General features: G+C 35.8%; 1 protein-coding gene across 5 annotated transcripts; it reads left to right on the top strand.

Annotated features, from left to right (window-relative positions):
• The first annotated feature begins 1043 nt into the window (after positions 1–1043).
• On the top strand, positions 1044–21897 carry LOC127938500 (glycerophosphocholine phosphodiesterase GPCPD1). 5 transcript variants are annotated; one of them, XM_052535162.1, is made up of 21 exons: positions 1066–1262; positions 1879–1966; positions 3551–3641; positions 3736–3820; positions 5071–5146; positions 6718–6759; positions 6851–6974; positions 7282–7507; positions 7653–7815; positions 8651–8780; positions 9358–9412; positions 9506–9598; positions 9834–9911; positions 10000–10039; positions 10514–10572; positions 10716–10781; positions 10873–11009; positions 12026–12161; positions 12298–12458; positions 18908–18960; positions 21017–21230. In XM_052535162.1, exons 2-21 carry the CDS (start codon positions 1918–1920, stop codon positions 21058–21060), a joined length of 1908 nt encoding a protein of 635 aa, XP_052391122.1. In that variant the 5' UTR covers positions 1066–1262; positions 1879–1917; the 3' UTR covers positions 21061–21230. The 5 variants fall into 5 exon arrangements, with proteins under 5 accessions (XP_052391121.1, XP_052391119.1, XP_052391122.1 ...); XM_052535161.1 differs by lacking the exon at positions 18908–18960 and having other exon boundaries at positions 1044–1262; positions 21017–21897; XM_052535159.1 differs by lacking the exons at positions 18908–18960; positions 21017–21230 and adding an exon at positions 12992–18408 and having other exon boundaries at positions 1063–1262.
• Positions 21898–21918: the final 21 nt, after the last annotated feature.

The raw sequence follows: 21918 nt of genomic DNA, 5'->3' as shown, positions 1-21918 counted from the left end.
CCATTTTGAGAGCAATAGCCCTCTTTTCAAAAGACCAATTGTATTTTATCTCTCAATGGCTCATGCATGAAACAGGAAGAGCTACCGGGGACAGCAAACATCCATCATAAAGAAATCAAGGACACAGCAAAAGTAATTTATGACTGAAGATATGGTTTATCTTTTGCATTGCATGAATTCATGACATGATGTTCTGAACTTTCATTTCTATTAATCTGTTTTCACATAAACTTTTTCTTAAACATGCATGTGTCTGACTGACCTCTGTTATGCAACTCAGAGTTCCAGACTGTGTTCTTTCCTTAGGCACGTCATTATGCAACCAGCTCTGTTGAAAGAGGGGCGACTGGGAAAGTCTCATTTTACAAGTTACAAGGTTCATCTGACCTTTCTATCCTTTTCAATTTCACACACACACACACACACACACACACACACACACACACACACACACACCCTCACTATTACATTTTAATTTGAAAATATAACTTGCCCTGTTTCTTTGAGTAAAATAACTTTATCTGGTTAATTTATTGATTGGTTCACCAGCTATAAAATGAATTATTCTCAATATATATATATATATATATATATATATATATCATTATTTCCCTATATATTGTATGGTGATCACTGAACCCTTCCAGAGAGCTATAGAAGTATCAGTGTTTTCAAGTTTAATGATCATACGCCCAAATGGATGGCAGTTAATTTATTTTCCTGCAAGGATTACTCTCAACATAAAAATACTATAGCAGAAACACTGTATTATAAAGCAATTAATATACTTATCAAGAAGAGCCTACCATCGTTAAAATCGTCGATGTCATTTAATGTCATGAATTGAGTTCAACTAAAACGGGGAAAAAAATATGAAAAAGGCTGTTTATTAATTTATTTAATATTAATCTCTTTATTACCATAGACTGTAAACTCCACCCAACGCGTACGTCAAGGAAGAAGCCTCGCCCATCGAACGTCAATAATTTCTTCCACCAATCACATGCTTGCCAACGCTATTTTAAATATTTTACTATTATTATTATTATGATTTATTTCAACCAGCACATGGATTCACATAACTGATATACGTAATAATTGTAAGCCTAATACCTTGACAAATTTCTTTTAAGAAATAGTTCACCGTTAACAGTGCCGCATCACCGGGCTCCCAGAGATCCGCGTGCGTGTAAACATGGGCACGTCAGCGAGGGATTAACGTTTCCCAGTACTGGAGAATGGATATTTGTTTTTAAACTCAGGTAATTGTCATGTTATCATGCTTTAAATTACTGTATCGACTGAATTAGACACTGAATGTACGCTAAACATTTCGGTTTATGCTACCCATGTGCACGTTTTCGCTCCGCCAAAAAAAAAGTACTAAAAAATAGGCTGCGTCTCAAAACCTAGTGAGGTCCCTGTCTAGGAAGCGTTTTTAAAAAAGTAACGATGTTTTGTATGTAACATTAGGCAGTTTAACGTGCTATGCTTGAGCTCTCGGATACCGGGTGTTGTTGTTGACAGTAACCGGCTGCAGCCGGTTCAGACCGTGTTGATTTTTGCTTCCTCCACTCAAACAGTTGAGCTTCATCAAACGTGGTGAAAGCTTCTGTTCAGCTCTCAAGATCGTGTTTAGATTCAAGGATCTGCCATAACATCATTTCACTCTCCAATATTGCACCCAGCAGTATTAGAAAATATGTGTGTTGATGTTTACGGCGTGTTCAAAATACATGTATAATGTAACGGATTCTAAAAGTGCACAGCAGTTCTACAGTCAGGCAAGTATCAGACCACAAATCAGCTGATGCTGTTAACTTGGCTTAGATTTGTTTTGCACCGGGGATCAGATGTGTTTCTTTCCCTCTGTGCTAGGTCACTTCGTTCTCTTCTCCATCTGCCTGAGTGTCAGTCATGGACAGCACTAAAGTCACTCTGACAGTCAGAGGGACCACAGCAGTCGGTAAGAGGAATTATGAAATATTAACATTGTGTGTAACTAATAATAAGTCATTAACAAATATTGTATTATCAGTGACACTTTAGAATAATGTTAATGCTAGATAACATGATCTAAGCAAGAACAAACCTTCTACAACATTTATTATTCTTAGTTGGTGTTAATTTCAACATTTACTAATGCATTATTCAAATAAAAAGTTGTGCTTGTTAACATTAGTTAATGCATTCACTGTGAATAAGCATGAACTAACAATGAAAAACTGCAGTTTCATTAACTAACATTAACAAAGATGAATAAATACAGTCATATATTGTTCATTGTTTTTTCATTTTAATTAATAAATTAAATAACGTTAATTAATGGACCATTATTCTAAAGTGTTACCGTATTATCAATCAGAAGTTCAATGGTGAAATATGTATTCATATCTTTTGACATAAGGTTATCTCTTAGCCACTTAATACTAATTGTGTAATTTTAAAAGTTCTTATTAATAAAAAACAATGAACACAGTATAATTAAAATAATGTAAATGTGACATTTTGGAATTGTTGCAGTGTGTTAGGGAATATCTGACCAAAATGCTATATATATTTCTGGATGATATAATTTAAAGAAGTTGCTACATTGATGCTTTATTCGTAAAACTGAGAACATCCCGTTGAACTTGAGTAAAATAATGACAATTTCAGATTTCTTAGTCACTTGGTTTGTATGCTGTTTAAAACTTGGTCAACTCAGTTTTACCGTGTTTTATGGTTATAGTTATTAAAGTCGATTGTTTGATGTGATTTAAATCGTTATATAATGCAATGTAATAATGTAATTATGATATAAATTCAAGTTATTCTGTTATAAATTACATTTACATTTTATTATTTTAGCAGACATGCTTATCCACAGAGTAATAGGTTTTTATAAAGTGTTGTTATAAAGCATTTATAAAATGTTAACAATTGAAATGTAATATTTGGTTGAATAAAGTAACGTTTAGTTAGTAATAAGTGTTTCTAAGCAAATGTTAACTTCAAGATAGATCATTAATCATTTTTGCATTTTTAACAAATGCCGACATTTATCAAAGTAATTTTATTTCTTTATGAATTATTATTATTATACTTATTCAGAATCAGAAATATATTAATGGACATTTTAAAAAACATTAATCCTCGAATAACTTAATTTTTTTAAACATATATTAAATTGAATTATTAAATTATTACCTTTTGGTATTATTATTGATTTAAATGTATATTTTTGTATTGCGGTTGTTAAGATCAAATTGTTAAATTATGTTAAACAATGTATTGAAATTATATTGTAAGCATAATACTGCTGATTTTGCTATAGATGTGGCATTTAATTGAAATAAATGCAATTATTTAATAATGATCTAAATAATGTTATTAAAGAAACGTATTACAAAGAATACAACCTGTGTCTGTTTATCTTATGGCAAATGTTGACATATGATACTTAAAGTGTTGAAAAGAATGTAATATTTCTTCTGTATCACCTGGAGATACATTCGTTTGCTTAGCACAAAGGAGAGAAATGAACTACCATATTTTGTTTTTTTATCAGGTGAGGTGATTGCAGTGGTTGGCAGCTGTGAAACCCTGGGCAGCTGGTGTCATCAAAGAGCCGTGACCCTACAGCCAGCAGAGGAGGATGGGTACAAGTGCAATGCCATTTTATGTTTGCCTTCCAGCACAAACTTAGTTACCCATGACCAACATATTTGTCTTATGTGTCTGGTCTCACCCCAGCACCCTGTGGAGAGCAAGCATTCAGGTTCCTAAAGGGGGTGAAACCAAATATCGCTATTTCAAGGGATTCATTTTGGAATCTAAGGTGAGATTTTCTTTTCCTCGTAAACAAGTAGAAGTAGAAGTGATTCCTGGAAGGTTCACACACATTAAGGACTAATGATGGATTGATTACCCAACACCTTTAAAGGGCAGTCTCGTATATTTATTTTTAGATGTTGTTGTTTATAATTCTGTTCATAACTGGTTCATTTGTAGTCCATTCACACAGAACAGATTCAGAAACATGAGACGTTGAATGAGGAAAAAACAGTAGGAGCTGTTTTTATTTTTTCTAAGTTGAACTTCTTGAACCTGAGCACTGTGTTTTTAGAACGCAGTGTCATTCGAGACGCCCAAAGAGACATGATCAGAGTCAGTCAGACATGTCGTTCTAGCTTGTGTTTAGACATGTTTATATAGAAAAACAATGGAAAAGCAGCACATTGAGATCTAAAAATCTGTTCTGTGTGAACGGCCTCTTAAAAGCATATCAGAATTTATGCAGTATCTATTGTTTGTGATATACTTTTGTGATTTTCTTGAATATGTCCAGCTGTTTTCTTATACATGCATGACTAGATTTTCTTTAGCGAGTTCTTTCACATGTGGGATGTGTGGGTTATGTCTTTTTCAAACATTCCTCTAGGGCTTTCTTTTAATCATCTTTATTTTTTAGGGTACAAGGAATTAACTGTAATATTCTTTAAGTTGCTGAAATCCTTCTGTGTGAGTGTGTGTGTGTGGGATTTCCAGGTCATTCTTCTCACAGAAATTAATCTCATTTTAGCTGAACACCACTCAGTTCTGGGTAGTTTTTGTTTTTCGTGAAGAATGACATTTTCTGGAACAGGTTTCCTGCGAGCCCTTTCCTAACATGCTGTGTATTTCATAACTTTAGCTGTTATCTCACGGCCAGAAATATTCTTTTAGAATTTATAGTGGAAATATTTCACCAAGAATTAAGGTATTCATAATTAGGGAAGTATTAGCAGAAATGTAATCTCATTTTAAGGGGGTAAGTACAAGGATTTAAAAAGTTTATTTATTTATTTATTTATTTTTTTACATATAAATAACCTGGAGATCTCTAGTTAAACACTTTGAAAAATGCCAATGTGTTTCTTCTGACTAATCAGTCCACTTTTCAGATGTCAACCAACTGGCTGGCTGGCAGAAAGTGGTGACTATATCTCATATTCTTTTTTCGGGAGTGAGACTTTGGTTCGAATGGCCAAAGTGGGCTTTGTTTTTCCTAAATCTGTCCATAATCTTAACCCCCATTTGGAATTACAGAATGCAGGTGGGCCATGTCAAGTCATAGTCAGTAGATGGGAGACCCATCAGCTGCCACGCTCATTGAGTCCCTCAGGTATCTGATCCCAGAATAGTCCACACATTTGAGTGTATCATGCAACCCGTAGACCCCTTCCTTCATTTTGATTACATTCAGATCAGTTTGTCACGTTTAACTCTAGGTGTATGTTATCAATACATGCTGTCTTCAGCTTTTTAAAGACAACATGAAACATTCCCAACACATTTCAAGTTTGAAATATATATGATGTTTTTCAACATTAATGAAACTAGTGGAAAGTAATGTTATGTGGACTTGATTTGACCTCTCAGAACGCTGGATCTTAGAATGGACATGATTGTTGTTGGTTAATATTATTTTCCCCTGCCCGCATTATTTTCTTGAGAAAATGCATCATGCACATTAAGACCAGCAACATTTATTTTTCAAAGTAAATAACCCTATTTACTATATAAATAACTACATAAAGTCTTATTGTGCATGCATTATTGATGCAAGTTCTAAAGAAATGGTAAATTTAGACTTCATGTTGTCTTTAATGTTGATTTTAGTGTCATTTGTCACGGACAAATGTAATGTCAGTAAAAGCCACTTAAGGGAATCTAATGGAACTTAATTATTAGAAACCATAACATTTAGTAGGCTATTACTCCTCATAGACAAACAGAACAAAGCAGTTTTCACATGTGCATTCTTGGTTTGACAAGCAATGCTTTTTTTTTTTTTTTTTTTTTCATCCCCTAACTTAGCCACTTTAAAATTTTGAGTTCAGTTATTTTAAAAAAGTTTTTTGTTTTTAAATAATTGCATTCATTTTTAATTGTTGATTTTTTACATTAGAAACTACATTTCTTTTTTTATTTTAAATCACATTATTTGCATGCACGTTGCACAACACATGTTTTTTGAATAATTCTATTAATAATTTTGAGTTAATCTTTATATTTAAACCATGTAAAGAACACATGCATTAAATACTCCTTTATTTACAAGCACAACACAATTTTTTTCTTTTGAAGTTTTTTGTTTTTTTGTTAAATAACTGCTAATATTATCTTGAGTTGATTTTAAATGCACACTTGCATTTAACACTTCTTTATTTACATATACAACCCACCCTTAACACATGCATTTAGCACACTATGCAAAATAATATATTTTAAGGGCATCTTTACTTTTTTATTTTAGTTTTTGCTAGACAGGGTCCATCATTTTAATCATGTAACTGTTTGCTCCAGATGTGTTATGTTCTATGTTTCTTACAAGTTTCTCAGCATTTTTTTGTGTTTGTGTTGCCAAAAAAAATGTTGCTTGCATGGTAACACTTGCTGAATTATGCATTCTGATTATTGTTTATTAACTTTTGGCAACCAAGTAATAATCCCTTTTAAATTATCTCTAGTGTTACTCTTAAATTATATAATATACAGGCTACAAACGTGAAGAGCACCAGCCAGTACAGAGCAAACTGAACACATATTTTATCTGTATAATTTGTTTGTTTAAGAAACAAACCAGAAAATGCACTGGAAAATGTGTTTGCTCTGTACTTGTACCTCTTAACTTTTGTAGATGTGTAGCAGGAGTGGTTGACCTTCCTTATTAAATTTGGTAATATCTTGCAGAACCAGAGCTTGTGATCGACGATGGACATTTTGGAATCCATAGTAAGTTTAATGAACTCTAGTTTTAATGCAAAACAAAACAATATCATGTCATCTTACTTTAATATGCAAATCAATTTTGTTTGATCTGCAGGTGGGATTGAGTGTGTGGACTCTGGTTGGTTGACGTGCCAGACAGAAATTCGTCTCAGGCTTCATTACTCTGTGAAACCTCCAGTATCTATTACTAAGAAAAAATTTAAGAAATCACGCTTCAGGTAATATCCTCCACAGAATACATATTTAACTTTTAGAAAACTTATCTCAAGGTCAGCCAGTCACATTTAATTAGAAAAGTTAATTAGAAATCAGTTCTATAATATAAATAATTATTAGTCAAATTGATCTGTTAATTAATGGTAGGGATGCAAAATATTGCAAGCAGTTTAGTAGAGCTTTTTTTTTTTTCAATTCAAGCACTATATTTTCTTCTAGCCCACATACTAAACTAAACATTTGTCTTTTCAAATTCACATTAAACTGTTTTGATGCATATATAATTCATCCAATCAATGGCTGCTTTAGATTGAAGCTGACGCTGGATGGTTTTGAGGAGGACGAAGAGGAAAGCCCTTCACCACGGCATAAGATATCGACTACGCTGGAGATCAGTATGATCAGTGACAGCGGATATAAGTCTCGTCATTCCCAGCCAGAATGTGGATACGCCCTTGAACCCTCGCAGTGGATTGAATACATTATTCACACCATGGACCCCGACAACCTAGAGCTCACCTTTGAGTTCTTTGAGGTACAGAAATCTTTGGTATTGTTTTGACCACAACTGCATCACAAAGCATTTTGATGATGGAGTTTGTATGTTTATTTTTTTACATTCATTTTGCATGAATCATGTTGCTGATTCACGGCTGTTATGTCACATTGTTGTTGTTTAGGAGGACCTGAGTGAGGCCGTGGTTCAGGGTGATGTCCATCCAGGCCACGTGGGCATCGCATGCCTCTTGTCATCTACTTTTGTGGAGAGTGGTAATGATCAGGGTGTGGTCACACTACCCATCATGAGCCGAAATGCCAGACAGACAATTGGAAAAGTTAGAGGTATAAGCAGTACCAAAATGCACTGCTATTCAAATCTCATTTGTACACCATAAAACTAATGCACATTCCTGCTGCCCATGATGGTATCTGTTCTTCCACTGCATGCACACAAAATTTGCTTCTGTAAACACATTACAGACTATGTAAATAAAGGGTAAAGTTTCTCATGTTGGCAAGATCCACTCTGCTTGAATTGTTGCTAAGTAGCTAGATAATGCGATTATGATATCATTCTTTTATTGATGTGCTAATTTCATTAATTGTATGCTACATTTACACTAGTGCGTTTTCATTTTAAACCAGCGTTTATCGTTTTAATTTTTCAACAATTGAAAACGTCAGGGTTGTGTAAATGTCAGCGACATTGCAAAAGTTAAGCTTTTTAAATTGTAAGTGCAATAGTGTACACATAGCCTTAAGCATTAAAGGGATACTCCACCTCAAAATGAACATTTTGTCATTAATCACTAACCTCCATGTCATTCCAAACCTGTAAAAGCTTTTTCCTCTTCGGAAAATAATTTAAGATATTTTGGATTGTTACTGTCCCATAGACTGCCAAGTGAGTTATGCTGTCAAAGTCCAGAAAAGTATGATAGACGTCGTCAGAATAGTTCATCTGCCAGTAAAAAGCCTCACGGTTTTCATCCAAAATATCTTAAATTCTGTTCCAAAGACTAACAAAGCTTTTATGGGTTAGGAGCGACATGGGGGTAAGTGATTAATGACAAAATGTTCATTTTGGGATGGGGTAACCCATTAAGTTTTGACTTCACTAAAGTAAAAAATTAAGTATCAACTAATGTAAATGCTTTTATTCTTGATGTGATTTCAGTGGATTACTTGGTGACACGTCCTATCCAAGGCTTCCAGTGTGACATGAGGCAGTCTTTTACCAAATACTGGAAGAAAAGGAGCGCTTTGGATGTTGGACACAGAGGAGCAGGAAGCACTCTTGCTCCCAAGTGAGTAGCAACAGTTTGGATGATCGGCATTTCAGCATGCATCTACAAGAATCCTGAGTCTGTCCGCTTTGATTTAGTGTCTTTCCTTATGGGTAGGCCCACAAGGCATCTGTGCAAGATTTTTACAGAGGGGGAAAATTATGTCTGTGTCACTTTTTACCAAAATTAAAAGTGGTATTTCAGGACCATTAAAATGTTGTGCTTTATGATGATAATGCAAAAAAAGGTTAACGGTCTTATGAATTAATATTTTTGATTACAAATAGAGACAATTAGTATTTCACAATAGTAAAATCCATTCAGATCCCCTGACGATTTGAACTGAATTTATAAGTAATCACAATTTAAAAATCACATATTCATCAGTCCTATTTTATTTTTTTACGTTTTAACAAATGTTGCTTTTCAGTCATCTAAGGTTTATATTGACTCTCTAATTTTTGCACAGCCTGTATAAAACTGTGAAGTAGGACAACACAACAAGCACGCCTGAGGGTTGCTGCATGAACAGAGTTAGAAGTGCATGGGATAGAAGTGCATGTTTAACAGAAATAAATATGATTCTCTTTTATTTCAGACATCACAAGATCAGGGAAAACACAATTGCCTCATTTCTAAGTGCGGCCAACCATGTGAGTGTAAATGAAGAATGCAACTCATCCAAAATATATTAAGTTTTGTTATATGAAATATAAGGCTAAGGCATATCTGTTTTTTCCCCACAGGGAGCTGCTTATGTAGAGTTTGATGTTCATCTCTCTAAAGATTTAGTTCCAATTGTGTACCACGATCTCACCTGCTGCATTTCTATTAAAAAGGTAGCATTCACATTTGGTTTCTATTACTTGACAGTGAAAAGTCACTATTTGAACTCTAATTTGAACAACTCTTTGTGTTCTTCAGTGTACCTTTTGTTTTCACTCCGACTGAAGACTTCCTACTTAAACCTTTCTAATTCAGATTTGAACAGTCATAAACTCTGATTAAAACTGCAAAACAAAAGGAAGAAGAATAATCTCCTTTGTGCTTTACATTTCTTGTGTCCTTTTATAGAAAACTGACAAGAACTCAATGGTATTGTTTGAAGTTCCTGTCAAGGATCTTACGTTTGATCAACTTCAGCTTTTAAAAGTAAGACTCAAATTCTTTTACTGTTATTGATCAATGAAATTATCTCCAGTCTAATATTGATGAGTGCGCATGTGTTTGTCTTTCTCAGCTCGTCCACACAACTGCCTTGGAAGTTCATGACCACAAAGGTAGAACTTGATTGATTTATATCACAAAAGCACAATACATATGCAGATCATTATATATCTACTTGTCAAACTAGTTGATGGACTTAATGAAAGATTAATGTGCATTGTTTTGTCTGTTAAGGTGTTGATAAAGAACAGTGTACCTATAGAGAGCAATAGTCAGCGATAAGAAGGAAATCTTTCAAGACAGACTAGTCATTAGCTTTGAGGTTGTTAAACAATGTTTTATGCCTATTTCAACTAACATTAGTTCATTTAGGATGTGCATTAAATACAGTCAATGACAAAAAAGAAAACAGTTATTTAATGCATAATGGGGTAGTTCAAATACTCATTTGCTGTAAATCAGTATTATTTTATCTCAGATCTGGTCGGTATGGTTTAAGGCTCAAAACACAAGCCTCTGTTGAGCTGTAAATAAAGAGTTAACTGTTGAATAGATAAAGATTGTTTGTGTGGTGTTGATTTGTCTAGAATTGCAAGATGAAGAAGAGTTTATAGATGAGCACCAGCCTTTCCCTTCCCTTTCACAGGTATGACATCTTTAGCTCTTCATATAAAACTTTGACCTCATGAATCTTTTTTTTTCTTAAGTTACTTAAACAATTTTTTTTTCATAGATGTTTGCTTATATTGCCCACCTCTACTGCTTATCTCATTCGATATCATGTTCCAGATATTCCAGGCTGTTCCAGATCACGTGGGATTCAACATTGAGCTGAAGTGGATTTCTCAGTTCAAGGTTTGTATTGCCTAAAGTGATGTGTGCGTTGGTTTGATCTCAGTGTTACTGGAAAGAAAAGCACCCTTGTTGTGTTTGTTTCTCTAAACAGGATGGCTCCTGGGATGCTAAACTCTCCACCTACTTTAACATGAACCAGTTCTTGGACATTATCCTCACCTGTGTACTGCAGAACGCTGGCAAAAGGAGAATAGTCTTCTCATGTTTTGATCCAGATGTTTGCACAATGTAAGAGGCCTTGTTCACATGCATATTCTATAAATGCACTGATGTTTAAGGTTATATATATTTTTACTATAGCAGACAATTTAAGCACAGTTTAAACCAACAATATGTTTTTTCAAATGTATAATAAGTCCAGGGACATTTATCAAATAAATAGTTCACTTAGAAATGAACATTGGCTGAAATTGTACTTACCCTCAGACCATCCAAGATGTAGAAGAGTTTGTGAAATGTAGTATTGCATCATTTGCTCAGCAATGGATCCTCTGCAGTGAATGGGTGAGAGTCCTAACAGCTGATAAAAACATCACAATAACCCAGAAGTAATCCATACCACTCCAGTCCTTCAATGAATGTCATAAAGCAAAAAGCTGTGTGCTTGTGACAAGCATCAAGATTCATCATCAAGATGTTTTTAACTTCAAACTGTTGCTTCAAACTAAAATACAAGTCCATAATCTACAATATTTCTTTCTCCGGTGTAAAAGTTATCTAGTCTGAATCAGGAGAGAAATATGTACAAATCAAGCACCGTTTAAGCATTTCTTAACAAATATGTTGTCAGATTTTGATGTGAGAGGACAACAGGTGACTTTTTTTCCTCTGAAGGAAGCGTTATTATGGATTATAGACTTTTGGTATTTTGGCCAGAAGCAATGGTTTGAAGTTAAAATGCCTTAATGACGGGATTTGTTTCTTACAAACACAGCTTTTCTCTTCACAAGTCATTAACTGATGGTCTGGAGTGGAATATTGTGGATTATTGTGATCTTTTTATCAGATGTTTGGACTCTCATTCTGACGGCACCCATTCACTGTAGAGAATCCACTGGTGAGCAAATAGATGTAATGATAAATGTTTCCAAATCTGTTTTGATTAGACTATCAATGCATCTTGGATGGCTAGAAGGTAAGTTTTTAGCCGATTTCCTTTTTTGGGGGAACTATTTCTTTAAGGAAGTAAAAAGTCAACCTTGATGTTGTTTTTAAGTTTAAATAAGTGTTGTTGTCTTCTTCAGGGTGAGGCAAAAACAGAACAAATACCCCATCCTTTTCCTGACCCAAGGAGTGACAGACCTATACCCTGAATTCATGGACATCCGCTGTAAGACCACTAAGATCGCCATGAGCTTTGCTCAGAGTGAAAACATACTGGTAAGAGAAAGTGTGTGGGGTGACAGCACAGCTGTTGATACTTCAGAGACAGAGACAGCCAGTTTGGCAGCATCAAACTGTGCCATGTTAAATTTCATGACAAAGACTAAAAAAGGACTTTTGTTTGTGTTCACAGGGAATCAGTGCACACACTGATGAGCTCTTGAGAAACATGGAATTCATCAGAGAGGCTCAGTCTAAAGGTTTGGTGGTCTTCTGTTGGGGCGACTATAACAATGACCATGAGAACAGGATGAAGTTGAGGGAACAGGGCATCGATGGCCTCATATACGACAGGTGGGCTATAATTTGTCTTTCTGTACAGTTCCTCCAACAGCAGTCTTTAGTAGGGCTGAGAATATTGATTAAATGTTTACTTGCACAACATACTGACAATATATTGTTGAACTTTTCACATGTGAAAACCAAATCAGCTAGCCATAAAGGAACCGTAGCAATATCAGTCTAAGAAAAGGGGTGAAAAATGGTCATTTGTGTTTTTGGCGTAAGAAACAAAAACTATAAGAACACATTGCATAAGCCCACAAGAGGTGATGTCATGTATAATTTGACTGCCATGTTGACTCTTTCAACATCATCAATGATCGTGCACTTTTTCAGTTAGTTACAATCAGGCATAACCTCTGGCTGTGTAATATGTATACGGAAAATATTTAGCTGTAAAATGTATCCAGTAAAACCACTTCTGAGGTCTTTCAAGCACTGACAGATGTTGACGTAACATGCTGTGTTTGCTGGTCTTTTTTTTTTGCAGTTTCTGACAGTTCAGCTAATATTTGTTCTGTATTTTTGTTCCTTCTCTGCTGTAGTAAAACCCTCAAGACCTGCTTAGAGAAACTCTGTTGCTGTTTGTTGAAATTTAAAGGAACAATTCCCCCAAAAATTAAAATTCTGTCAACATGTACTTACCACTGCTCATTCCGAACCTGTAGGATTTTATTGTTTTGTTTAGTTTTAGTTTTTCATTTATTTTGTGATAATTATTTTCTTAGCAATTTTGAATTAATTTTTAAATCAATATTTTTCATATATATATATATATATATATATACACACACACACACACACACACACACACACACACACACACACAAACACAGACACACACAATACTTAAATATGTACTTTCAATACATGTATACAGTAGTTATATATAGGGATGTAACGATTCACCGCGATACGGTACATCCGGTGGCGGTGGCCAGGACACGCAATTCTTCTGTTGTTTTTGTTTGTTTGTTCTGTTTTTTTGTCATTCTTCTTCTATAAGTTTTACCAGGGACGAACTCCTTAACGTTAGGCATCACATCCCAGACAATTTTTTTCCGGGTTTTGATTATTCAGACATTTTGTTGGACATTCTAGTCGGAAGTTCAACTGTGTTGTTCGTACAGACGCAGAAGAGGAAAATGCAACAAAACGGATGAATTTCTTCTTCTCACCCGCACCAATAAGGACTTTCTGAACTCTGCTGCACTGTGCTTCACTGAATCCTGGCTGAGTGAAGCCATTCCAGACAACACGCTTCATCTGCCGGCTATCAGCTGTTCAGAGCAGATCACATCGCGGAGTTAACGGGGAAAACGAGAGGTGGTGGATTGTGGTTCTACATCAATGAAAAAGGTATGCTGTCCTAACTTACAGGAACTCATCATAACCTGTAAACCTTTTTACTCACCGCGGGAGTTTTCCTCTTTCATTCTCATGAATGTGTACGTGCCTCCGGACGTGTGCGTGAGCGCCGCGATGCAACAGCTGGCAGAACAAATAACTGAAATGGAGCAAAGATTCCCAGACTCAATTTGAATAATTCTTGTACATTTTAACAAATCAAATCTCTCCCGTGAATTGCCAAAATACAAGCAGCACATTACTATCCAACCAGGGACAGTAATATATTGGATCACTGTTACACAGCAATAAAGGATGCATATCACTCTGTCCCACAAGCAGCTTTTGGGCTCTCTGATCACTGTTTGGTACATCTTATACCGACCTACAGGCAGAAATTGGAATCAGCTAAACCTGTATTAAGGACTTTTAAAAGATGGACTAATGAAGCAGAGAGTGATTTACAAGCTTCTTTTAACCTCACTGATTGTAGTGTTTTTGAAGCTGCAGTCACCGATCTTTACGAGCTCACAGAGACTGTAACTTCATATATCATTTTCTGTGAAGATATTTGCATTCGTACCAGGACATTCTTATCATTTAATAATAATAAACCGTGGTTTATTGGGAAACTCAAACAACTTTGTCACGCCAAAGAGGATGCTTACAGAAGTGGGGATAAAATATTGTATATCCAGGCCAGGAACAGGCTAATAAAAGGAGATCCGAGTGGGTAAAAGAAACTACTCAGGAAAGCTGAGAAAAGAGCTGTCAGCAAACAAACCAGTGTCAGTATGGACTGGTCTGAGCAACATCACCATGTACAAAACACCTCCCCCACAGTCTGGAGAATGGACAACTGGCTCACGATCTGAATGTCTTTACTGCAGATCTGAAAAGGATAGTCTACCACCCCCCATCGACTCTGATCTCCATTTCACACATTCACTTACCACCCCTGCAACCCTCCTCCATCCTTCCCGCACAATTCAACCTGTGCTTAATGTCTGTGTAGAGGACGTGAACCGGCACTTCAGGAAGCAGAAATCTAGAAAAGCTTCAGGCTTTCCTGACAGACAGGCAGCAGCTAGTGAGATTGGGCAAACTCACATCCATTACTATCACCATCAGCGCCGGCACCCCCCAGCGATGTGTTCTCTCCCCACTGCTCTTCTCTCTCTACACAAATGACACTTCAAATGACCCCTCTGTCAAGCTCCAGAAGTTCGCAGATGACAGTGGGACACTCACATAGACTCAGAGGTTGTACTTCCTTCGCCAGCTGAGGAAATTCAACCTACCACAGGAGCTGCTGAAACAGTTCTACTCTGCCAACTAGGCAGTCATGTGTTAATCCATAACTGTCTGGTTTGGTTCAGTTACCAAATCAGGCATCAAGAGACTACAACAGACAGACAGGACTGCTGAAAGGATCATTGGAGCCCCTCTGCCCAGGTTCTAAGATCTTTACATCTCCAGAGTGAGGAAAATGGCCAAAAATTACCTTGGACCCATCACACCCAGCCCACTCTCTTTTGCAACTGTTGCCTTCTGGTCAGCGCTACAGAGCACTGACCACCAGAACAGCCAGGCACAAAAACAGTTTTTTTCCCACAGGCTTTATTCAACCTGAACAAGGTTGAATAAACAACGTCCATCACAGCTAACATAGTTATCTGACATATTTATATTAAACTGCACACTTTGTAAATAACATATCTGCACACTAATAACATACCTGTTCATTTATCTAAACAATTATCTTTTTTCTTCCCTATACTTTTGTTTCTGTATGTATAGTACATTATTTAAAAAAAATATATTCCTTTTTTAATTTTTTATAAATATTAGTGTTATATTACATCCCGACTTTGTTATTCCTGTTTATGTCTGCACTATGTTGTATTTTCTTCTACACTAGAAGCTCCTGTCATCAAGTCAATTCTTTGTGTGTGTTAACATATTTGGTAATAAAGCTCTTCTGATACAGATTCTGATCCGGATGAAAATCAGTACAAATATGTGATGATTCAAATCAGTTGAGATGTTACACGAATGGCGATACATTTGGGGATGAGTTTTTTGAATGTATCTCTGAGGGCAACTGACTGTCTTTATAAATCTTTAGATGATGTTTTCTATTCATCTCGTCTCTGTATAATTCTTATTAATGTCCCCATGAAATCAAAATGAAAGCTTTTTGGGTGTTAGTATCAATATGTTAGTCTTAAGGTTATATGTTAGGGAGTGTGCCTCAAAACTGACAAAATTCACATTTTGAAGATATAAGCATTCAAAGCTTGCAGTTCATCTATTCTGCCAAAATGACTCAACGAATGGTTAGACGTCACATCGCACTTCATCTTCTCATCATAGCTTCTGACCAATCAAATGCTCTCTAGAATCTGAAGTGCCCGCCTCCTGCACTATAACTATAGACACTGAAGCACCTGCTGAGATCAGTCACTTGTTCACAGTGTAGTATGTCCTGTACAGTGAATGCCTCGTAGTGCACAATGTAGGTGATTGGGAATGATTCAGACAGTGTACCGTATTTTCCGTACTATAAGTCACACTTTTTTCATAGTTTGGCTGGTACTGCGACTTATAGTCAGGTGTGACTTATTTATCAAAATTAATTTGACATGAACTGAGAGAAATTAACCAAGAGAAAACATTACCGTCTACAGCCGCGAGAGGTCGCTTTATGCTGCACAGTGCTCCTGTAGCCTACCACTGAGCAGTATAGAGCGCCCTCTCGTGGCTGTAGACGGTAATGTTTTCTCTTGATTCTTGGTTCTAAATAAATGCGACTTATAGCCCAGTGCGACTTATGTTTTTTTCCTCATCATGACGTATTTTTGGACTGATGCGACTTATACTCAGGTGCGACTTATAGTCCAAAAAATACGGTAAATATGCTTTAGATTGGTGCAAATGAGGTCTGGCTTCACGTTGTTTCACGCGAACTGTGGCAGCACACACCCAGACTTTTCTTGACTATAACCCAGAGACGTGATCGAAAACAGAGCGGATCATTTACACGAGTCAGCTTTTATTAAAAACTTTAACAACTACACAACCTCAGCATGTTTATGATCACTATTTAGTTCTACTAAAAGTTTCATATTGCATCTAGGGAGTAATCTATTAGACCGTGGCTGTCAAATGCGGCTTTACCAAGCTCAATGTCTCTTGGCTGAGGACAGCACACATAATCAAAATGCCAATGGCTATTTTAAAAAGGGAGCGGGGATGCTCAGTATGTCCTGTCCTCTCTTCCTGTTTCAGTTGAAATTAAGTCACCACATAGAATAATGCTCTGTGTTTTAAGGCACTTTAGGGGACCTTTAAAGCAGCGTTCATAAAAAGGCCCTGATATACTTCAAACAAAAGGGGGGAAACAAACTGATATGACATAATTTCGAACAAAATTTGGCAGAAACAAAGTTTGTTTTGAGTTCGTTTTGGCAGTTTGAAACACCTGACCAAAGCAAACTTTCTGGAGGAGTTCGTTTTGGCTCCTAAATATCTTTATCTGAGATTCCAATGGTCCATGGTGGTTATGCAATCGGTAGCAGTGTTCTGAAACTCCACTTTCTTTGACATGCAAATTTTTCGGTTCGTTTCTCATTCAACGGAGGTCAGGCAAGAGAGAACAATATCTCCGGCCTAGTCACTAGCAACAAGAATACACTGGAGTGTCGAATAGCTGAGCTGGCACAAATACATCCGCACCTGTACAATTGCTCGCGGAGAGACTTTAAAGATTCAGAGAAAGCATTTAATTGCAGCGGAGCTTGCAAAGAAATTGCAGCGGAGCTTGGTGTCAACAACCAGGAGTTATGCAAAAAGCGACGTAGAGAACCATCCGAGACAAGATTTCCAAAGCCATGAAAAGAATGAAAGGAAAGAGATTAGCAAGTACCAAATACATGTTTCAAATAAAAATTACTCCACAGTGCAGTTGCTGTTGTTTTTCTAAGCAAATTTAAAGAGTATACAATAGATTAAATGCCAAACAAACATACAATAAAAAAAACTTTTTTTATCATAAGTAAATCATGACACCACATAAAATATAAAAAGGTGTAACAATTTATCCAGTTTAATTAAATAAATTAACACTAATAAAATAAAGTAACAAACTGACTCCAATATATAATTTTCCACATCATGCAAAAAATGTTGGTATTCTGACCATTGGGGCCAATCGTACACCTAGATTGCTTGTTTAGGGCATATGCACAAGCATCAGAAAACATTAATCTACACCCCACTTCTAGCAGCACGGAGATGTCGGAATGTTCGAAAACAGTATACCAGTGCTCAGCCTTTTTGAACATCTTTTTGCCCCCAAATGAAGAACGAAAATTAACTTTGTTTGAAGTAAAGCGGAGCCTTTTAGGCGCAGCGCTGCTTTGTTTACAGTGGTAACCAAGGAAACGCTGTATCTGCTGTTCCATAAGTGCCACCTGCTGTCAGAGAGCATCTCATTCAGCGCTTTTGCTCTTTGTTCTGTGCAGATGTTTCACGTAGTGAAGTTTCACAAAAATAAAATCAGAGCAGTCTGGTTTTGTTTTAAAATGTCAAATTATGCAATCTAATTTAGATTTAAAAAACTGCTCATGCTGCATGTATTCAGCATCTTTGGATTGTGATTCAAATGCAGTAGATGCCTCTAATTTTTAATGGAAAGAGCACAGTAGCCTTTGTTAATATGAAAATAAAAATTGTTTGATTGGATTTAGGGTTTGTTTAAAAAAATTATTTCACTAAGAAATCTGCAGCATTTTCTCCCAGCAATAATAAAAGGACACCTTTTCATTTATAATTAGTCTTAAATCTAATTTTGTTTAGAAAAAATTGGAAATTGGTATAGATCATTTAATCGTTAGTTAAGTGAATCGTTACATCCCTAATTATATACAATAATAAGGTCTTACTACCAGACAGTTTGAGAAAGTGTTCGATTTTAACCTTTGCTTAGTTTCGTGTTATTTTTCCTTGTTAACCAAATATTTCTATGCATTATTGACTCTATTGACTTTTAGTCCCTTTTTTAATATATATATTTCTCACACCTTTTCATGGTAATGTGCCTCTTTTTTCAGAATACATGAATGCTTGGTGCCAAAGCCTAATGCTTCGACTTCCTCTGATGCCCGTAATGTCACCTGTTTTCCAGTTGTTTGTTTGTTTTGTTTTTTTATTAGCATTTGGCTGCTTCCTCACTTATCATTCTCACCGACTAGCACCAAGAGAACCGTATTGTTTAACAGCAATGATGTGAGGCAGTAAAACTGTGGAAATTAGTTTTTCATTCAAATGATTCAGCACTGGGTTGAGGTTCAGCTGCCTTTTACATCATTCTGAGCATTTGAGACTTCCTCTTTATATGGGCGGCCTAGATTTCCTCCCAGAGCCCATATCACACAAATTACAGTGCAGATGTGCATTTGTTTTATTTCCACTGTGAATTTTTCAGTACTAGCCACGTTAACAGTGCTTGAATCAACCTCAGTGGACCTCAATGACTTCATCATTGAAGGATAAATAAATGAATGAATAAACGGATGGCTTCTGCTCTCAAACCAGCATGATTGAGGATCTTGATAAAGGCATGGCAGAAAAAAGCTGCATTTATCTCCTTAGAAATGATCTCACCTTAAACGTATTTGCTGTGCCAGTAAACCCTACTTAAACACAACTAGATCAGATTATTGTCTGTTATTGTAATATTATGCAAATGTGTTAGAATAATTAGAGTAGATTATAAATCCCAAACATTTAGAATGGATGACTCCTTTTTCATGAATAAATTATGTTTTATTCCTTGGGGTAACCTATGGAATATATTTTTAATAGCTGAGTGCTTACTGAACATGTTTTGGCATGTCATTTGTAATGGATAATGAAGAACATAAATACAAATGTTCCAAGCGCCAACAGAAAGCCCATCAGTATGCATAATGCTCTTAATCACACATATATCATCTGACACCATGATGGTAGAAACATTGTGGTAGAAGACTTGTTGATGTCAACTTTGACTTTCCTCGTCACACATATTTAGGTGCTGCACACATATAAATTAATAAAGTGGTTCCAGTTTCCACGGATATCTTTTAAATGCTATCATGTTTTCTGAATTTATTACACTGGTGACTAAACTTTGAATGAATATCTTGTTCTTGTGAATCTAAATAAGATCCCTGAGCCTCTTTCAGCTGTGAGAAGTCCCAAGCAGAGGTTGGATTTGTTTATTCTGAAAGAGAATGCGGCTTGTTTTTAATTTATTGACCTTTGTGAGAGTAGACATCATAAAGTCAACATGAAATTCTAAATATATGTTTTTTAAGTGTTCATACCTGATCTTAATATAAACAATTTCTATTCCAAAGAAGGAATAATAATGCATAATCTTAGAGGAATATTTCACTCAAAAATTATAATTCTGTCATTATTTACTCACCTCCATTTGTTTCTTTCTTGTGCTAAACACAAAGAAGACTTTTGAAGAATGTTGTTTTCAAAACAGATGATAGTACCCATTGACTTTCCCATACTACTTCTGTATTATATCTGCTTTTGTGTTCAGCGGAAAGAAACCTTTTGGTTTGGAGTTTTTAAAAGAATCTTATTTAAAAGAATCCAGTCTGGAAACAGTTGTAATTTGGAATAAAAATTGTATATACCTTTTCATTCAGACTGCAGAAGTACAATAGGTTGCGACAGCTGTTCATGTTAACTTTAATTTGATATGGATGAAAATGAGGCTATGGGGGTACAATCACAGTCTGTTTAAACTGTCTCACTGTCCTAAAGTGTCATAATTACCATGTTTTCTGGAGATGTTATTTTGCCCAACAAAGATTTTTAATTTTGTTCGTTGCACAGACTATACTTGTAATGCTCAAAGCTTCGTTTTCATTTGTCATATTAAATATTCTGTCTACTCCAAGGTCTGTAGCAGAAATGAAAAGCATGATATGGCACAAATATGGAGATGCTTATCATAAAACACTGAAAACTACAGTAAAATCCACTCACATTTTGTTTTTGCCTTTGGTCAAAACCTTGGTATGATCCCCTCCCCTTCACCCCGGATGGCTACTTTTATTATTTATTATTTGTACTTCTTGTTAGATGGCACTCCTTTCCTTTCCCTCAGATTGACCCAGAGCTTAAACAAATGTTTTGCAACGTTTCTTTGTCCACAGAATTTGTGATGACAAACTCGAGCAGCCAAACATCTTCAAAGTAGAGGAACAGGGTGGAAGTCTAAAGGAGGTCATTCAGACGTGTGCCTGCTCCTCCTACAGCATTCCCTGCTCCTCCAGTCCATGTGCAGGAAAATCCCAGGAGTCCAACGGGGAGTGCGATTCCGGCCTCAGTTCCTCTTGAGACGCACACAGCCTGTCCACTTTCACTCGATGTCTGTAATCTTTCAACAAAGCACCAGAACTAAGCCACAAATGCACTCCGTCATTAAAGCCAAACTTAAGCCTGAGATATTTTATAATCGAGTATAACCTTGTAAAGAATGATATTGGGGACAATTACACAATGCTAACTTCCACAAAGGCAGCGTTTTTGCTTAATTAAGCCAATTTGCTGTATATGGTGATGCAAAAAAATGGTGTATAGAATATAGAATTTTTTTGTTGTTGTAATTTTTTAATATTCTGTTGAGGAACACCTGATTTTTTTCTCTTCAAGTATTTATCGATTTCTTTATCAAAGTAAGTATTTAATATTAATACAGCGTAGTATTTCAATTTCTCGAACAACAAAAATGCAGGATTATTATAAAAGCTAACAATAGCTATTGCATTTGAGTAGCTAAGAGTGAGGCCTGCTTCTTTAAAAAAAAAAATCTCGGTTGTAAAAAAGACACTTGAAAATGTTTCTCGCTTGTATATTATTATATTTTCACTACTATACTGTATCTATCCACAAATTCATTCTTAAATGAAACTAATGGTTTCAGCAGAACAAAATTGAATCATCTTTTTATTCAGATGTGAAGTTGGCATGAGCTCTTTACTGTAAATGGGATATATATTTGAATGAATGTGCCTCATTAAACCTGTATATGCTACTGAGTGTCAGTGTGATCTTG

Source organism: Carassius gibelio, chromosome A20, assembly GCF_023724105.1.
Source record: "Carassius gibelio isolate Cgi1373 ecotype wild population from Czech Republic chromosome A20, carGib1.2-hapl.c, whole genome shotgun sequence".
In the NCBI taxonomy this organism is placed as follows: Eukaryota; Metazoa; Chordata; class Actinopteri; order Cypriniformes; family Cyprinidae; genus Carassius; species Carassius gibelio.
Note: the sequence above shows the minus strand (reverse complement) of the source record. Positions and strands in the feature narration are given on the sequence as shown.

Coding starts and splice junctions, on each gene's coding strand:
- LOC127938500 (XM_052535159.1), top strand. CDS start 1,918: ATGGACAGCACTAAAGTCACTCTGACAGTCAGAGGGACCACAGCAGTC. Junction 7,816..8,650: donor GACAATTGGAAAAGTTAGAG/GTATAAGCAGTA, acceptor ATGTGATTTCAG/TGGATTACTTGGTGACACGT. Junction 12,459..12,991: donor GATGGCCTCATATACGACAG/GTGGGCTATAAT, acceptor TCTCTGCTGTAG/TAAAACCCTCAAGACCTGCT.